Source organism: Haliaeetus albicilla, chromosome W (assembly GCF_947461875.1).
Source record: "Haliaeetus albicilla chromosome W, bHalAlb1.1, whole genome shotgun sequence".
Classification (NCBI taxonomy): domain Eukaryota; kingdom Metazoa; phylum Chordata; class Aves; order Accipitriformes; family Accipitridae; genus Haliaeetus; species Haliaeetus albicilla.
Window position 1 is genome coordinate 29711276 of NC_091515.1, and position 18181 is coordinate 29729456.

At 41.1% G+C, this 18181-nt stretch overlaps 1 protein-coding gene across 1 annotated transcript; it reads right to left on the reverse strand.

Moving 5' to 3' along the window:
• Window positions 1-1160: 1160 nt before the first annotated feature.
• LOC138683401 (uncharacterized) lies at window positions 1161-2784 on the reverse strand. Its single transcript, XM_069775116.1, is given in 2 exon segments — window positions 1161-1736; window positions 1738-2784. Coding segments are annotated over 2 exon segments (1623 nt in total).
• Between the last annotated feature and the right edge of the window lie 15397 nt (window positions 2785-18181).

Genomic DNA, 18181 nt, shown 5'->3' on the forward strand with positions numbered 1-18181 from the left:
CAAAAATATTTTCGATGGGGGCTTGACCAGCACCGAAAAAGTTTTCGATGGGGACTTGCCGGCACCGAAATAATTTTCGACAGGTGCTCGGCCTGCCCCGAAAAGATTTTTGAAGGGGGCTGGGCCTGCGCCAAAAATATTTTCGACGGGGGCTCGGCCGGCACCGAAAACATTTTCGACGGGGGCTCGGCCGGCACCGAAAACATTTTCGGCGGGGGTTCTGTCACGGTCCACCTGGTGGACTCGTGATGGTTCGTTTGCTACGATCTCGAAAGTGCAAAATTAAGGTGACCAACACCAAAGGGGATAGCAGTAATCACACAGTAAAACTTTATTGCATTGCCTGTGAGGAGGCACGCGATAGTTAGAGATGGGTGAAAAAAAGGAGAAAAGTAAAGTTAGGTTTAGAGAGAGGAGAAAGAGGGGTTATAGCTACCACCGCTGATCTCACGATGTCCTAACGGTCCCGGGTCCAGCTGATGCTGCGTCGTCGATCGTCGTGGTCCTTGGTGGGGAAGCTTCCAACTTCCGTTGTTCAGAAGTCATCTTTTATGCTTAGTAACGCACCTTGCTCCACCTCTGCCTCAGGAGTCTCCACCCTTCTCAGAATACAATTATCATATCTCCGCCCTTCTCAAGCGAGGCTATCACGCAGGCGCGGGGTCAGTGTCCGAGGCGTGGTTAGTCTTGGAGGCGGGTAGCCTTCGACCAGGAGGTGTGTTTTGGTATTATTATAATGAAGCAAAGTTCGTCTAAAGTTCATGATTTCTTCGTCGGTGTTATGCCAACAGTGGCAATTCATCCTTTTTGACAGTAGCTATGCGGTTATCTCTAACGGTTCCAGTCAGGTACCTTCCAGGAACCTCGTACCGCCCATTCCGTCCTTGGGACCGGCCGCTGCGCTCCAAACAGGCCATTGTCAGGTAATGTACTGTTCATGTTCCTGATGACAATGTTGAGACAATGCTGATTTTCTGACCGACTCTTACACCACCCCGTGGCTCAACATGGTCGTCAGGACCGCTTGGTGGTAGCATGATAAAGGAGAAAAAGAAGAAAAGGAAAAGAAAAGAGAGAGAAAGAGAAGGAGAGAAGATTGAAAGGCAATTACAGTGATATCAATTACAATCAAAACTGTTTATCAATTGATTTGGGGATGTCTACATTGGATGGGACATCAAGCATATTATATGTAAACGTGTTAACCGAGTCATCATTTTCCAGGTTATGGCATACAATACTGCTGACAAAACCAAACTGATCAAAACCAATATCAAGAGAACCACGATGGGGTGGCACAACGTGTTCAGGATGCCTGTAGCAGTAGGCGACCATCCGAAAAGTGTGTCCCGCCATCTATGTTCTGCATCCTTTTGCACTCTTTCTAAAACTCGGTGTATTTCTTTCACATCATGATGAACAGTTATTAAGGTTTTCTGTCCGTTTTCCCTAATTTTTCCCAAAATCTCAACCAAATCCTTGTGTTGTAATAACTGTTTTACCAAAGTGAGATTCATTCCAATGGGTATAGGTAACAATTCATCAGTCAACATATAGTTAGATTGCAAAAGTTGGTGGGATGTGACCGGGGCCGAATAGGAAAAATCACATCCGACAATCTTAGTACAATTACAAACACAGAAATTTGAATGATTTTTAGTCTCTACAACTACCTCATCTACAGATAGAGAGTCACAAACAGTCCTCAAACATACACAGCCTTTGCCGATATATATATATACATATGAGTACTGTTTCAGGGTTTTCATTAGGATGAATCTCAAAATGGCAGATATTTTGTTCAGTATCTAAACAAATATCTTGCGCCTCAATTGCATTACCTTCACAAACAAATCCTTGTTGTTCTCGTACAATACAAGATTCCAAATTAACAGTTTGCCATTTTTCATCCACCTTTCGGGCCCATACTCTATGCTCAGAGGGACAGAGTATAGTTCCGTTGTGGTTCAACCCTAATGCGATAATGGGATAAATTGGGTATATGGTAGCATTATATATAGTAAGCACAAAAATTGTAGCTAGGTTTGTAACGGGATCATAAGTAAAGTTCACCAGATTCCACCAGGATTGGAGTTCCTTCTCAAAATCAGTGGCACTGTCCCAAATTATTTTCCGAATTTCAGTGGGGAGGATACCTTCTTCACCTTCTCTTATAATTGAGGCGGCTACCGACTGCGTCCATATTTGAGCCTGGATACAACTGAGAGCCAAAGAGAGGTTATTTTGGATCACCCCAAGTGCATCAGTAATCAACTCGTGGTCCCTTACATTTACCTTTTCCCATTTTGGTAATATATTTGACAACAGCCACTGGTTAGTCCCTAAAGCCAATAAAGAAGATCGCAAAGGCTGTTGTAATTTAGCCAAATCACTAACTGAGGTAGCCAACTTGTTCATTATTACTTCCGAATCGATGCTATTTAAAACTCCCAATCCTGTTCCCAAAACACCGGTTAGGTCTCTCCGTGTTCTTCTTATGGGAAGAGTTCGTTTTTGCAGCCAGGTTGTCCATCCCTCGTAAGAGGTCCTTAGGAAAGGTGAGCAAGCTGGCTGAATGTCTGAAACATTGTTCTGCAACGACAATTCAACTTGCTTGAGAGACCATGCCGGGTTAAACAACATTTGTTGTAGGCCCGTATTTCTGATCACATATGGTCCAATTTCAAAGGTTTTTGGGCTAAGCACGACAATTGGTTGAGTAGTAGGTATTACAACATCTATTTTAAATTCTCTCCAGTATTTAGTGTTATTTTTACGACACATAACTTTATAAGAGTATTGTACAGCAGTCAAATTTAGCCAACAGTCTAGGTTTTGATTTTGACACAACAAAATAGGGCCATGTGGTCCAATTCCATAACTGTCTGTGGATTCAATCAACTCGTGGTCCCTTACATTTACCTTTTCCCATTTTGGTAATATATTTGACAACAGCCACTGGTTAGTCCCTAAAGTGATCAGTCTGCATCTTATTGTAATGTTATTTCCTTGTACCACTGTGAAAGAGGGTATAACTTCATCTTTGTCAGTTAGCGTGAAAAGGGTATCTATGCCATTGTGCGTGACTACTGCAACAAGCATCACTAGAGGCCTAGTTACAGCATTAATTTTGAATTTAAATGTTAGGCCTGATAGCCCTCCTGTCGGTGGATTAGATCGCCAATCGCACACCACATAGACTGACTTGGTCAAAGTGAAATTATACCAACAATCTCCTTGTTCCTTAATACAGGATTTGGTGATTTCAACATTAGTGGTACTTGGGTCTAGGGAGTAGTTACCGACATTCTTTTGACGGCAACACGTAATGAGAGAATCCTGCTTGTTACACCTCCATGCTGTAGTAGGACAGAGTTTCGCAGTGATGTTGGAACTAGGGTCCAATAGATTTCCAGAGATCGTAATTGAAGAGGCTTTCTCATGAAGACATCCTTCCACCTTTCTGCAGCCCACTTGGATTTTTTCTCCAATCGTTCCAGTCAGGACACGGACCCAGTCTTTCTTGTCCCATTCCCCCCACTCAAGTGGGTGGTACACTTCAGAATCATGCATTACTACAGTGGCTAAGTTTGGGAGACGGTCTTTGGGATACTGTCCCATACTCCAAGTATACTGGACAATAGCTTGGGACCGTGGCCATTCTGTATTCTTTTGGCTACAGATTAGTGGTGAGATACAAAAAAGTACTACTAATCTAATTAAGTGATTCATAATTCGTCCCTCGGAGTCCTTCTGTAAAACAAAAAGAAACAAAACTTGCCTCTCTGAGGCAAAAGAGATTAATGCTATACAGAAAATTAAAATGATGGAATTATCCAGCGAGTATTTATCCGATGCTCCTTCCCTAGTGTTACTGATTTGTTATTAGTTAGAACTGATTATATTTAATTTTAATAGGAATATGGAACTACAAGAAATATTTTAGCAAAATTATATATTGTATTTAACCAACAACTAACAGCTGTTGTGAAATCCCCTGTGTAGCCCTGTACCAAGGCCGAAGGAATTGGTTAAAATCATTTAGTAGGAACATTTAGAACTTAGATAACAGATGTCAGAATTTCAACTTAATAGGAACTTACTTAAGAAAGTGTATTATGTGTAACTATAAGAATTCGAGTACTGTCTGAAATCAGTTAACCACGGAAGCTTTGGTAAAGCTTTACCTCGATCTAATTAACGAGAATTCCAATCAGTAGAGTTAAGTGAGATTAACCAACGATTGTTTTAGTATAAGAATATTGATAAGGTGGTGTGACTGAGGGCCAATCACTAGAAATACTAAATTCAAGAATTAACATTGAATATACTTTATGTAAATCTAATACATGATGGCGAAAATCATACTGCGCAGAATCACATGAAAGGTCAACTATCGGACAAAGTGAGGAAGACTATGGAAGACCACCAGAGGGCTCCTGAAGACCACCAGAGGGCTTCACTGCGCCTGCGTAAAGGACATTTACATATGCTAATAACTTCCCAGAAATCTAATGAATATGCATAACCTTTCCTGGAAATCTAATGAATATGCATGAATAAGTTTTAATATAAGGTGTATTGTTTTGGTGTTCAGGTGTGCGTGGTTCGTGAGAGGACTCACCCGCGCACCCGGCCGTCAATAAAGAAGAAGTGTCTGCTTATCTACACTAAATTGGTGTTGATAAGTTCTTTATTCCGAGTTTTTCGGCAACAGTTTCTGGCGACCCAGATGGGACCTCACTGAGAGAGACCGGAGGAGTCGGGGACCCGATCGGTTCCTGCCGGCACCGAGGATTTCTCGGGGATACCCATCGATCCCCGATCCATAAGGCTCTTTGCGACGTCCCCTGGATTTTGGTAAGACACTTCTTTTTTTAAACATTAAGGACAGTGGGTTAGAGTCCCCCCGGTGGGTTAGAGTCCCACCGGTATCGTCTGCCTGCCAGACGCGGCGAAAGCTGCGCAGGGTTGGACTAAAGGATCCTGAAGTGAAAGCCTAGGCGTCTGCCCGTAAGACATAAGCGAAAGCTATTGCTGGGTTGGACAATTTGGGAGTGGGTTAGAGTCCCACAGCTTTTGAGGATTCTGGGTTGGAGTCCCAGCTTCAAAAGCATTTTGGAAACTTTGGGTTTGAGTCCCAATTCCAAGGAATTTTTGAGAGTATATGTGTATCTTTGTGAGATATTTAATGTATTTGGAAGTATCACAAATCAGAATTAAGAGTGTGGTATAGTGTGTTATATGTGAGTGTGAGTGTTGTAAGTGTGAGACGTAGTGCCTCCAACTGAGGTTGGAAGTTTTATAAAGGGTGAATACATTTTGTGGGTTAATAATCTTGCCAGGGGATATTGGTTATGACTCTTGCCTAGGGAAGTCGGTTCTGTCCGTGCCCTAGACAAGCAGGTGGACTCCATTACCTGGCAACAACTGTTGTTTGTATTCGCTTGATATCTGGCATTTAATATATGTATTTGGTATTTGATATTTGGTTTGGTATCTGACATTTGATAATTGATTATTGATTTTTGATACTCGATATATATTTAATAGATATTTGGTAGTGGGTATAAATATAATGGCATTGGCCAAATTATTTAAGAGTAAGAGTATGGGAAATTTATCTACTGATGGAAAGATACCGAAAGCATCTCCGTTGGGATGTTTGTTAGCACATTGGGGTGAATTGCATGATGATTTGCGGAAAAGTCAGATGATTGAGTACTGTAATCATTGGTGGCCTCTGTATATATTAGAGGATCAGGAAAAGTGGCCCATGAATGGGACACTGAATTATAACACCATTCTGTAGTTAATGTTGTTTTGTAGAAGAGAAGGGAAATGGAGTGAAATACCATATGTGGATTTATTTTTTTATTTAAGACAGAGACGGGATTGGCAGAATGAATGCAAGCTGACTAGTAGGGACAATTTGGTAATGGCTATAACTTCTGATAAGAAAGAAAAGAAATGTGGTTTGGCATGTGATGTTGGAAAAGAGTGCTTAAAGAAAATAACTACCCCCAAAGAGGATGAAGGGCCAGAGTTGGATATATCCCCTCCCAGGAGAGGAATAAATTGGGGTCGAGAGCATAGAGAACAGATGGAAGAACCAGAAAGTAGTGGAATAGAGGATGTGGGGGAAGGACCGTCTGAAGTTGTAATTCATACCCCCATTTCTCGAAGGACCCGACAGCAGGTATAAACAATAGCAACAATAGCTCCCCTGCGGCAGGGAGTCGGTAACGATGGGCTGGTGTATGTAAAAGTGCCCTTTTCGGTTACGGATTTGATGGCTTGGAAGCAGGCAGCTGGAGTATATAGAGAAGATCCTGAGAGAGTAGGCAGAGTGGTGGATACTATAATTAGAACACAGAATCCAGACTGGAATGATTTACAGGTGATTTTTGGATAATTTGTTAGATGATACAGAAAAGCAGATGGTATTAAAGACTGGCAAAGCACAGGCAGAAGTGGCTGTACTGAGGGGGACAACAGGTGGAACATTAGAGCAGAACTTTCCGTCTGGGGATCCGCAGTGGGATCCAAATAACAGGGAACATAGCGAAAGGTTGACTCGGTATCAGAAATGGATTTTATATGGAGTTAAACATGCTATGCCTAAATCTTTGAATTGGTCTAAACTATATGAGGTGAGACAAGATAAGAATGAATCTCCCTCTGCGTTTCTGGAAAGACTGAAGGAGGTTGCCAGAAAATATACTGATTTAAGAGTAGATACAGAGGCGGCTCAGATACAGTTGGCTTTGATTTTTATGGGACAATCGGCACCGGACATAAGAAAGAAACTTCAGAAGCTGGAGGGAGAGGATTCAAGGAGTCTGAATAAAATGTTGGAGGCAGCATGGAAAGTATATAATAACAGGGAAAAAGAGGAGAGGAAAATCAGAGAAAATAGATTGTTGGCCGTAATAGCAGGAACAGCAGGCAGAGGACGAGGTGGAGGAAGAGGACGAGGTGTTTGTGGATGGGGAGGATCAATGAATTTTAGCAATCGGAATTTTAACACCCCCTTAGGAGCGAATCAGCGTGCTTTGTGTAGGGAGGAAGGACATTGGAAAAGAGACTGTCCTAAAAATGGGCAGTGTTCAGGAGGAAATATTCAGAAGGAGGTAGCCAGAATGATGGTTTTGGATGAATGAAGGGGACCGGAGGGGAGCCCAGCTGAGCCTCTGGTTATAATTAAGCTGGGAGAAAAGGAAGTTAAGTTTTTAGTGGATACAGGAGCAACATTTTCGGTATTGAATACTTGTAAAGGAAAAATTGGAACAAAACCAGCAAATATAATAGGAGCAACAGGGAAAGAGGAAAACAGACCATTCCTGCAACCTCTGGATTTGAAATTTGGAAATAAAATAATTACACATGAATTTTTGTATGTACCAGAATGTCCGATACCCTTGTTAGGAAGAGATTTGTTATCTAAATTAAATGCACAAATTGTTTTTGAGGAAGGAGAAATTTTTTTGAAAATACCTGAGTCAAGAACAGGAGAAATCTTGATGATACAAGAAAAGTGGAGGAGCAGGAAATTCCACCGGAGGTGGATTTTGCAGTGATTCCTACAGTATGGGAAACAGATATTCCTGGTAAATCAAAATTAGCAGCGCCTGTAAAAATAGATTTAAAAGAAGATGCAGGAACAGTAAAAATTAAACAATACCCAATCAAACCAGAAGTTAGGCAGGAGCTGAAGAAATTGATTGACAAATTTTTAGAGTACAAAATTTTGGAGGAATGTGAATCTGAATATAATACTCCTATTTTACCAGTCAGGAAACCCTCGGGTGAATACAGGTTAGTGCAGGATTTGAGAGCAGTGAATCAAATAGCCAAGGACATATATCCTGTGGTTGCAAATCCTTATACGTTGTTAACAGCGTTAAAGAAGACTCATCAGTGGTTTACAGTGCTTGATTTGAAAGATGCTTTCTTTTGCATACCTTTGGAGAAGGAAAGCAGAAAGTTGTTTGCTTTCGAATGGGAAAATCCACAAACCGGGCGAAAGATGCAGTTAACATGGACAAGACTACCCCAAGGATTTAAAAATAGCCCGACAATTTTTGGAAACCAGCTGGCAAAAGAGCTTGAAATCTGGAAACAGGACAAACCGAGGCCTGAACATTTACTTCTACAATATGTAGATGACATACTGATTGCTACAGAAGAAAGATTTACCTGCATACAGGTAACCATTGACCTCTTGAACTTTCTGGGACTAAATGGGTACAAGGTATCCAGGAAGAAAGCCCAAATAGCATGTCAGACTGTGATATATCTGGGCTTTGAGATTTCAAAAGGGCAGCGACAATTGGGAAAAGGTTGCAAAGAAACCATTTGTGGTATACCTGAGCCGAAAAATATCCATGAACTTAGAGCGTTTTTGGGAATGGCAGGGTGGTGTCGTCTTTGGATCATGAACTATGGTCTAATAGCTAAACCATTGTATGAGGCCCAAAAGAACTCTTCTTTTGTTTGGGGTCCAAAACAGCAAATGGCCTTTATAGAGTTAAAACGCGCTTTAATGTCTGCACCTGCTTTAGGCCTTCCTGATTTAACTAAAGATTTTCAGTTGTTTGTTCATGAAAGACAACGCCTGGCGCTTGGTGTGTTAACCCAGAAGATGGGAAGCTGGAAACGACCAGTTGGATACTTCTCCAAACAACTGGACACAGTGAGTAAAGGATGGCCAAATTGCCTTCGAGCAGTGGCTGCAACAGTAATGATCATACAAGAAGCTCGGAAATTGACTTTGGGAAAAACAATAACAGTCTATGTCCCACATGTGGTGAAAACTGTTTTAGAACAAAAGGGGGGACACTGGCTATCTCCGAGCAGAATGATGAAGTACCAGGTAATATTAACTCAACAAGATGATGTAATTTTGAAAACAACTAACCTGGTAAATCCAGCGGTGTTTTTAAGTTCCATACAGGAAGAAGGACAATTGGAACATGATTGCTTGGCTGCTATTGAGTATGTTTATTCCAGTCGTGAAGATTTGAAGGATGTACCATTGGAGCGACCGGACTGGGAACTGTATACAGATGGTAGCAGCTTTGTGGAGCAAGGAATTCGATACGCTGGATATGCGGTAACAACAGACACCACAGTTATAGAAGCAGGAGCATTGGCAAGTACCACCTAAGCTCAGAAAGCGGAACTTATTGCTTTGATTCGAGCTTTAGAACTGAGCGAAAAGAAGAAAGTAAACATCTGGACAGACTCAAAGTATGCTTTTGGAGTGGTACATGTCCATGGAGCATTGTGGAAAGAAAGAGGATTATTGTCCTCTCAGGGATCAAATATTAAACACCAAGATGAAATTTTACAACTATTACAAGCAGTTCAAAAACCAGAACAGGTAGCAATCATGCACTGTAAAGCACACCAAATTGGAAACACAAAGGAAATTGTTGGAAATAATTTAGCCGACCGAACGGCAAGGAAGGTAGCAAAGGAACGAGCATTCCAAATGGCATGAATTCCTTCCAAAACAGTAACCCTTCCTAGGGAAAAACCAAAATATTCAGAAGAGGATAATAAGTTAGGTCAATTATTAAATGCTAAGAAAAACCTAGCCGGATGGTGGGTAACACCTAAAGGGCAGGTAGTAGTTCCACCCTTTTTGATGAGAGAAATAATTCAAACAAAGCATCAGGAATGCCACTGGGGAGCAGAAGCCTTAGTAACTTCTTTGCAAAAACAGGTGGTATCGCTCAAAATGTTAGGAATGGCTAAAATAATAATTGCAAAATGTGAAGCATGTTTGAAAAATAATCCAGTAATCAGGAAAAAGGTTCAAATGGGTCGAATAAAATCTGGTACAGAGCCTGGAGATTATTGGCAAGTAGATTTTTCAGAACTACCTAGGCAAAATGGGTATCGATACATCCTGGTGGGGGTTGATACTTTTACAGGACGGCCGGAGGCTTTTCCCTGTTGTTCCACACAAGCAAAGGAAGTAGTCAAGTGGTTACTACAAGAAATAATTCCAAGGTTTGGAGTTCCTATTGGAATTTCTTCTAACAGAGGTCCACACTTTGTCGCAGAAGTAGTCCAAAATGTTAGCAAAATTTTGGGTATCACATGGGATTTGCATACCCCATGGAGGCCACAATCCAGTGGGAAAGTAGAAAGAATGAATCAAACCTTAAAAAGGCAAATAAGTAAAATTTGCCAAGAGACTAATTTAAAATGGCCTCAAGCACTTCCATTGGCATTATTATGAATCAGAGTACAGCCAAAGAGTGGAACCTCAGTCAGCCCTTATGAATTATTGTATGGAAAACCTTATGAATCCCCAGAACCTAACCCAAACATGCATGTAAAAGGGAAACAAGATGTGTATAACTATCTGCTTTCCATAGGAAAAACTTTGACTGCAATTCGGAGAGCAGTGGTGTGGAATAGACCATTATCCCTGGAAGCTCCAGTGCATGACTTTCAACCAGGAGATTATGTCTATGTGAAAACGTGGGCTTCTGAACCCCTGCAGGAATGCTGGAAAGGACCCTTCCAGATACTGTTAACCACCTTCACGGCTATTAAGATTGCAGAATCGGATGCTTGGATACACTACACTTGAGTGAAGAAGGCACCTACTCCATGGAAGATTATTAGCCGTGACCCAAAGACTTTAAAACTGACTTTGAAACAAATATTAACTCTCAAGATAGTAGTGGATAAATGTTATGTGTAAATAATGTGAAAGTATTGAAATACTTTTCAACACTTTCAAAGGGGGGGAATGTTGCAAATATTTTGATAAAAGAAATAAAAATCTAATTATAAAGGAGTTTGGTTTGATTAAAAAGTAGAAAATTATGAAGCATAGGTATGGGAGTGTTAAGTTTGAAATGTAGCCATAGGAACTTAGGAACTTAGAAAATGTATAATGTGTAACCATAAGAATTCAAGTATTGTTTAAAATCATTTAACCACAGAAGCTTTGACAAAGATTGGTAGCCTTGTAGTGTTTGTTTTAGAAACTGAGGAAACCGTTATGGACACCAGTTTGCTGCTTGGAAACACCTGAGAGGTCAAGAAGCGGACGAGTGAGGAAGACTATGAAAGACCACCAGAGGACTCCTGAAGACCACCAGAGACCTTCACTGCGCCTGCGTAAAGGACATTTACATATGCTAATGATTTCCTAGAAATCTAATGAATATGCATAACCTTTCCTGGAAATCTAATGAATATGCATGAATAAGTTTTAATATAAGGTGTATTGTTTTGGTGTTCAGGTGTGCGTGGTTCGTGAGAGGACTCACCCGCGCACCCGGCCGTCAATAAAGAAGTGTCTGCTTATCTACACTAAATTGGTGTTGATAAGTTCTTTATTCCGAGTTTTTCGGCAACAGTTTCTGGCGACCCAGATGGGACCTCACTGAGAGAGACCGGAGGAGTCGGGGACCCGATCGGTTCCTGCCGGCACCGAGGATTTCTCGGGGATACCCATCGATCCCCGATCCATAAGGCTCTTTGCGACGTCCCCTGGATTTTGGTAAGACACTTCTTTTTTTAAACATTAAGGACAGTGGGTTAGAGTCCCCCCGGTGGGTTAGAGTCCCACCGGTATCGTCTGCCTGCCAGACGCGGCGAAAGCTGCGCAGGGTTGGACTAAAGGATCCTGAAGTGAAAGCCTAGGCGTCTGCCCGTAAGACATAAGCGAAAGCTATTGCTGGGTTGGACAATTTGGGAGTGGGTTAGAGTCCCACAGCTTTTGAGGATTCTGGGTTGGAGTCCCAGCTTCAAAAGCATTTTGGAAACTTTGGGTTTGAGTCCCAATTCCAAGGAATTTTTGAGAGTATATGTGTATCTTTGTGAGATATTTAATGTATTTGGAAGTATCACAAATCAGAATTAAGAGTGTGGTATAGTGTGTTATATGTGAGTGTGAGTGTTGTAAGTGTGAGACGTAGTGCCTCCAACTGAGGTTGGAAGTTTTATAAAGGGTGAATACATTTTGTGGGTTAATAATCTTGCCAGGGGATATTGGTTATGACTCTTGCCTAGGGAAGTCGGTTCTGTCCGTGCCCTAGACAAGCAGGTGGACTCCATTACCTGGCAACAACTGTTGTTTGTATTCGCTTGATATCTGGCATTTAATATATGTATTTGGTATTTGATATTTGGTTTGGTATCTGACATTTGATAATTGATTATTGATTTTTGATACTCGATATATATTTAATAGATATTTGGTAGTGGGTATAAATATAATGGCATTGGCCAAATTATTTAAGAGTAAGAGTATGGGAAATTTATCTACTGATGGAAAGATACCGAAAGCATCTCCGTTGGGATGTTTGTTAGCACATTGGGGTGAATTGCATGATGATTTGCGGAAAAGTCAGATGATTGAGTACTGTAATCATTGGTGGCCTCTGTATATATTAGAGGATCAGGAAAAGTGGCCCATGAATGGGACACTGAATTATAACACCATTCTGTAGTTAATGTTGTTTTGTAGAAGAGAAGGGAAATGGAGTGAAATACCATAGGTGGATTTATTTTTTTATTTAAGACAGAGACGGGATTGGCAGAATGAATGCAAGCTGACTAGTAGGGACAATTTGGTAATGGCTATAACTTCTGATAAGAAAGAAAAGAAATGTGGTTTGGCATGTGATGTTGGAAAAGAGTGCTTAAAGAAAATAACTACCCCCAAAGAGGATGAAGGGCCAGAGTTGGATATATCCCCTCCCAGGAGAGGAATAAATTGGGGTCGAGAGCATAGAGAACAGATGGAAGAACCAGAAAGTAGTGGAATAGAGGATGTGGGGGAAGGACCGTCTGAAGTTGTAATTCATACCCCCATTTCTCGAAGGACCCGACAGCAGGTATAAACAATAGCAACAATAGCTCCCCTGCGGCAGGGAGTCGGTAACGATGGGCTGGTGTATGTAAAAGTGCCCTTTTCGGTTACGGATTTGATGGCTTGGAAGCAGGCAGCTGGAGTATATAGAGAAGATCCTGAGAGAGTAGGCAGAGTGGTGGATACTATAATTAGAACACAGAATCCAGACTGGAATGATTTACAGGTGATTTTTGGATAATTTGTTAGATGATACAGAAAAGCAGATGGTATTAAAGACTGGCAAAGCACAGGCAGAAGTGGCTGTACTGAGGGGGACAACAGGTGGAACATTAGAGCAGAACTTTCCGTCTGGGGATCCGCAGTGGGATCCAAATAACAGGGAACATAGCGAAAGGTTGACTCGGTATCAGAAATGGATTTTATATGGAGTTAAACATGCTATGCCTAAATCTTTGAATTGGTCTAAACTATATGAGGTGAGACAAGATAAGAATGAATCTCCCTCTGCGTTTCTGGAAAGACTGAAGGAGGTTGCCAGAAAATATACTGATTTAAGAGTAGATACAGAGGCGGCTCAGATACAGTTGGCTTTGATTTTTATGGGACAATCGGCACCGGACATAAGAAAGAAACTTCAGAAGCTGGAGGGAGAGGATTCAAGGAGTCTGAATAAAATGTTGGAGGCAGCATGGAAAGTATATAATAACAGGGAAAAAGAGGAGAGGAAAATCAGAGAAAATAGATTGTTGGCCGTAATAGCAGGAACAGCAGGCAGAGGACGAGGTGGAGGAAGAGGACGAGGTGTTTGTGGATGGGGAGGATCAATGAATTTTAGCAATCGGAATTTTAACACCCCCTTAGGAGCGAATCAGCGTGCTTTGTGTAGGGAGGAAGGACATTGGAAAAGAGACTGTCCTAAAAATGGGCAGTGTTCAGGAGGAAATATTCAGAAGGAGGTAGCCAGAATGATGGTTTTGGATGAATGAAGGGGACCGGAGGGGAGCCCAGCTGAGCCTCTGGTTATAATTAAGCTGGGAGAAAAGGAAGTTAAGTTTTTAGTGGATACAGGAGCAACATTTTCGGTATTGAATACTTGTAAAGGAAAAATTGGAACAAAACCAGCAAATATAATAGGAGCAACAGGGAAAGAGGAAAACAGACCATTCCTGCAACCTCTGGATTTGAAATTTGGAAATAAAATAATTACACATGAATTTTTGTATGTACCAGAATGTCCGATACCCTTGTTAGGAAGAGATTTGTTATCTAAATTAAATGCACAAATTGTTTTTGAGGAAGGAGAAATTTTTTTGAAAATACCTGAGTCAAGAACAGGAGAAATCTTGATGATACAAGAAAAGTGGAGGAGCAGGAAATTCCACCGGAGGTGGATTTTGCAGTGATTCCTACAGTATGGGAAACAGATATTCCTGGTAAATCAAAATTAGCAGCGCCTGTAAAAATAGATTTAAAAGAAGATGCAGGAACAGTAAAAATTAAACAATACCCAATCAAACCAGAAGTTAGGCAGGAGCTGAAGAAATTGATTGACAAATTTTTAGAGTACAAAATTTTGGAGGAATGTGAATCTGAATATAATACTCCTATTTTACCAGTCAGGAAACCCTCGGGTGAATACAGGTTAGTGCAGGATTTGAGAGCAGTGAATCAAATAGCCAAGGACATATATCCTGTGGTTGCAAATCCTTATACGTTGTTAACAGCGTTAAAGAAGACTCATCAGTGGTTTACAGTGCTTGATTTGAAAGATGCTTTCTTTTGCATACCTTTGGAGAAGGAAAGCAGAAAGTTGTTTGCTTTCGAATGGGAAAATCCACAAACCGGGCGAAAGATGCAGTTAACATGGACAAGACTACCCCAAGGATTTAAAAATAGCCCGACAATTTTTGGAAACCAGCTGGCAAAAGAGCTTGAAATCTGGAAACAGGACAAACCGAGGCCTGAACATTTACTTCTACAATATGTAGATGACATACTGATTGCTACAGAAGAAAGATTTACCTGCATACAGGTAACCATTGACCTCTTGAACTTTCTGGGACTAAATGGGTACAAGGTATCCAGGAAGAAAGCCCAAATAGCATGTCAGACTGTGATATATCTGGGCTTTGAGATTTCAAAAGGGCAGTGACAATTGGGAAAAGGTTGCAAAGAAACCATTTGTGGTATACCTGAGCCGAAAAATATCCATGAACTTAGAGCGTTTTTGGGAATGGCAGGGTGGTGTCGTCTTTGGATCATGAACTATGGTCTAATAGCTAAACCATTGTATGAGGCCCAAAAGAACTCTTCTTTTGTTTGGGGTCCAAAACAGCAAATGGCCTTTATAGAGTTAAAACGCGCTTTAATGTCTGCACCTGCTTTAGGCCTTCCTGATTTAACTAAAGATTTTCAGTTGTTTGTTCATGAAAGACAACGCCTGGCGCTTGGTGTGTTAACCCAGAAGATGGGAAGCTGGAAACGACCAGTTGGATACTTCTCCAAACAACTGGACACAGTGAGTAAAGGATGGCCAAATTGCCTTCGAGCAGTGGCTGCAACAGTAATGATCATACAAGAAGCTCGGAAATTGACTTTGGGAAAAACAATAACAGTCTATGTCCCACATGTGGTGAAAACTGTTTTAGAACAAAAGGGGGGACACTGGCTATCTCCGAGCAGAATGATGAAGTACCAGGTAATATTAACTCAACAAGATGATGTAATTTTGAAAACAACTAACCTGGTAAATCCAGCGGTGTTTTTAAGTTCCATACAGGAAGAAGGACAATTGGAACATGATTGCTTGGCTGCTATTGAGTATGTTTATTCCAGTCGTGAAGATTTGAAGGATGTACCATTGGAGCGACCGGACTGGGAACTGTATACAGATGGTAGCAGCTTTGTGGAGCAAGGAATTCGATACGCTGGATATGCGGTAACAACAGACACCACAGTTATAGAAGCAGGAGCATTGGCAAGTACCACCTAAGCTCAGAAAGCGGAACTTATTGCTTTGATTCGAGCTTTAGAACTGAGCGAAAAGAAGAAAGTAAACATCTGGACAGACTCAAAGTATGCTTTTGGAGTGGTACATGTCCATGGAGCATTGTGGAAAGAAAGAGGATTATTGTCCTCTCAGGGATCAAATATTAAACACCAAGATGAAATTTTACAACTATTACAAGCAGTTCAAAAACCAGAACAGGTAGCAATCATGCACTGTAAAGCACACCAAATTGGAAACACAAAGGAAATTGTTGGAAATAATTTAGCCGACCGAACGGCAAGGAAGGTAGCAAAGGAACGAGCATTCCAAATGGCATGAATTCCTTCCAAAACAGTAACCCTTCCTAGGGAAAAACCAAAATATTCAGAAGAGGATAATAAGTTAGGTCAATTATTAAATGCTAAGAAAAACCTAGCCGGATGGTGGGTAACACCTAAAGGGCAGGTAGTAGTTCCACCCTTTTTGATGAGAGAAATAATTCAAACAAAGCATCAGGAATGCCACTGGGGAGCAGAAGCCTTAGTAACTTCTTTGCAAAAACAGGTGGTATCGCTCAAAATGTTAGGAATGGCTAAAATAATAATTGCAAAATGTGAAGCATGTTTGAAAAATAATCCAGTAATCAGGAAAAAGGTTCAAATGGGTCGAATAAAATCTGGTACAGAGCCTGGAGATTATTGGCAAGTAGATTTTTCAGAACTACCTAGGCAAAATGGGTATCGATACATCCTGGTGGGGGTTGATACTTTTACAGGACGGCCGGAGGCTTTTCCCTGTTGTTCCACACAAGCAAAGGAAGTAGTCAAGTGGTTACTACAAGAAATAATTCCAAGGTTTGGAGTTCCTATTGGAATTTCTTCTAACAGAGGTCCACACTTTGTCGCAGAAGTAGTCCAAAATGTTAGCAAAATTTTGGGTATCACATGGGATTTGCATACCCCATGGAGGCCACAATCCAGTGGGAAAGTAGAAAGAATGAATCAAACCTTAAAAAGGCAAATAAGTAAAATTTGCCAAGAGACTAATTTAAAATGGCCTCAAGCACTTCCATTGGCATTATTACGAATCAGAGTACAGCCAAAGAGTGGAACCTCAGTCAGCCCTTATGAATTATTGTATGGAAAACCTTATGAATCCCCAGAACCTAACCCAAACATGCATGTAAAAGGGAAACAAGATGTGTATAACTATCTGCTTTCCATAGGAAAAACTTTGACTGCAATTCGGAGAGCAGTGGTGTGGAATAGACCATTATCCCTGGAAGCTCCAGTGCATGACTTTCAACCAGGAGATTATGTCTATGTGAAAACGTGGGCTTCTGAACCCCTGCAGGAATGCTGGAAAGGACCCTTCCAGATACTGTTAACCACCTTCACGGCTATTAAGATTGCAGAATCGGATGCTTGGATACACTACACTTGAGTGAAGAAGGCACCTACTCCATGGAAGATTATTAGCCGTGACCCAAAGACTTTAAAACTGACTTTGAAACAAATATTAACTCTCAAGATAGTAGTGGATAAATGTTATGTGTAAATAATGTGAAAGTATTGAAATACTTTTCAACACTTTCAAAGGGGGGGAATGTTGCAAATATTTTGATAAAAGAAATAAAAATCTAATTATAAAGGAGTTTGGTTTGATTAAAAAGTAGAAAATTATGAAGCATAGGTATGGGAGTGTTAAGTTTGAAATGTAGCCATAGGAACTTAGGAACTTAGAAAATGTATAATGTGTAACCATAAGAATTCAAGTATTGTTTAAAATCATTTAACCACAGAAGCTTTGACAAAGATTGGTAGCCTTGTAGTGTTTGTTTTAGAAACTGAGGAAACCGTTATGGACACCAGTTTGCTGCTTGGAAACACCTGAGAGGTCAAGAAGCGGACGAGTGAGGAAGACTATGAAAGACCACCAGAGGACTCCTGAAGACCACCAGAGACCTTCACTGCGCCTGCGTAAAGGACATTTACATATGCTAATGATTTCCTAGAAATCTAATGAATATGCATAACCTTTCCTGGAAATCTAATGAATATGCATGAATAAGTTTTAATATAAGGTGTATTGTTTTGGTGTTCAGGTGTGCGTGGTTCGTGAGAGGACTCACCCGCGCACCCGGCCGTCAATAAAGAAGTGTCTGCTTATCTACACTAAATTGGTGTTGATAAGTTCTTTATTCCGAGTTTTTCGGCAACAGTTTCTGGCGACCCAGATGGGACCTCACTGAGAGAGACCGGAGGAGTCGGGGACCCGATCGGTTCCTGCCGGCACCGAGGATTTCTCGGGGATACCCATCGATCCCCGATCCATAAGGCTCTTTG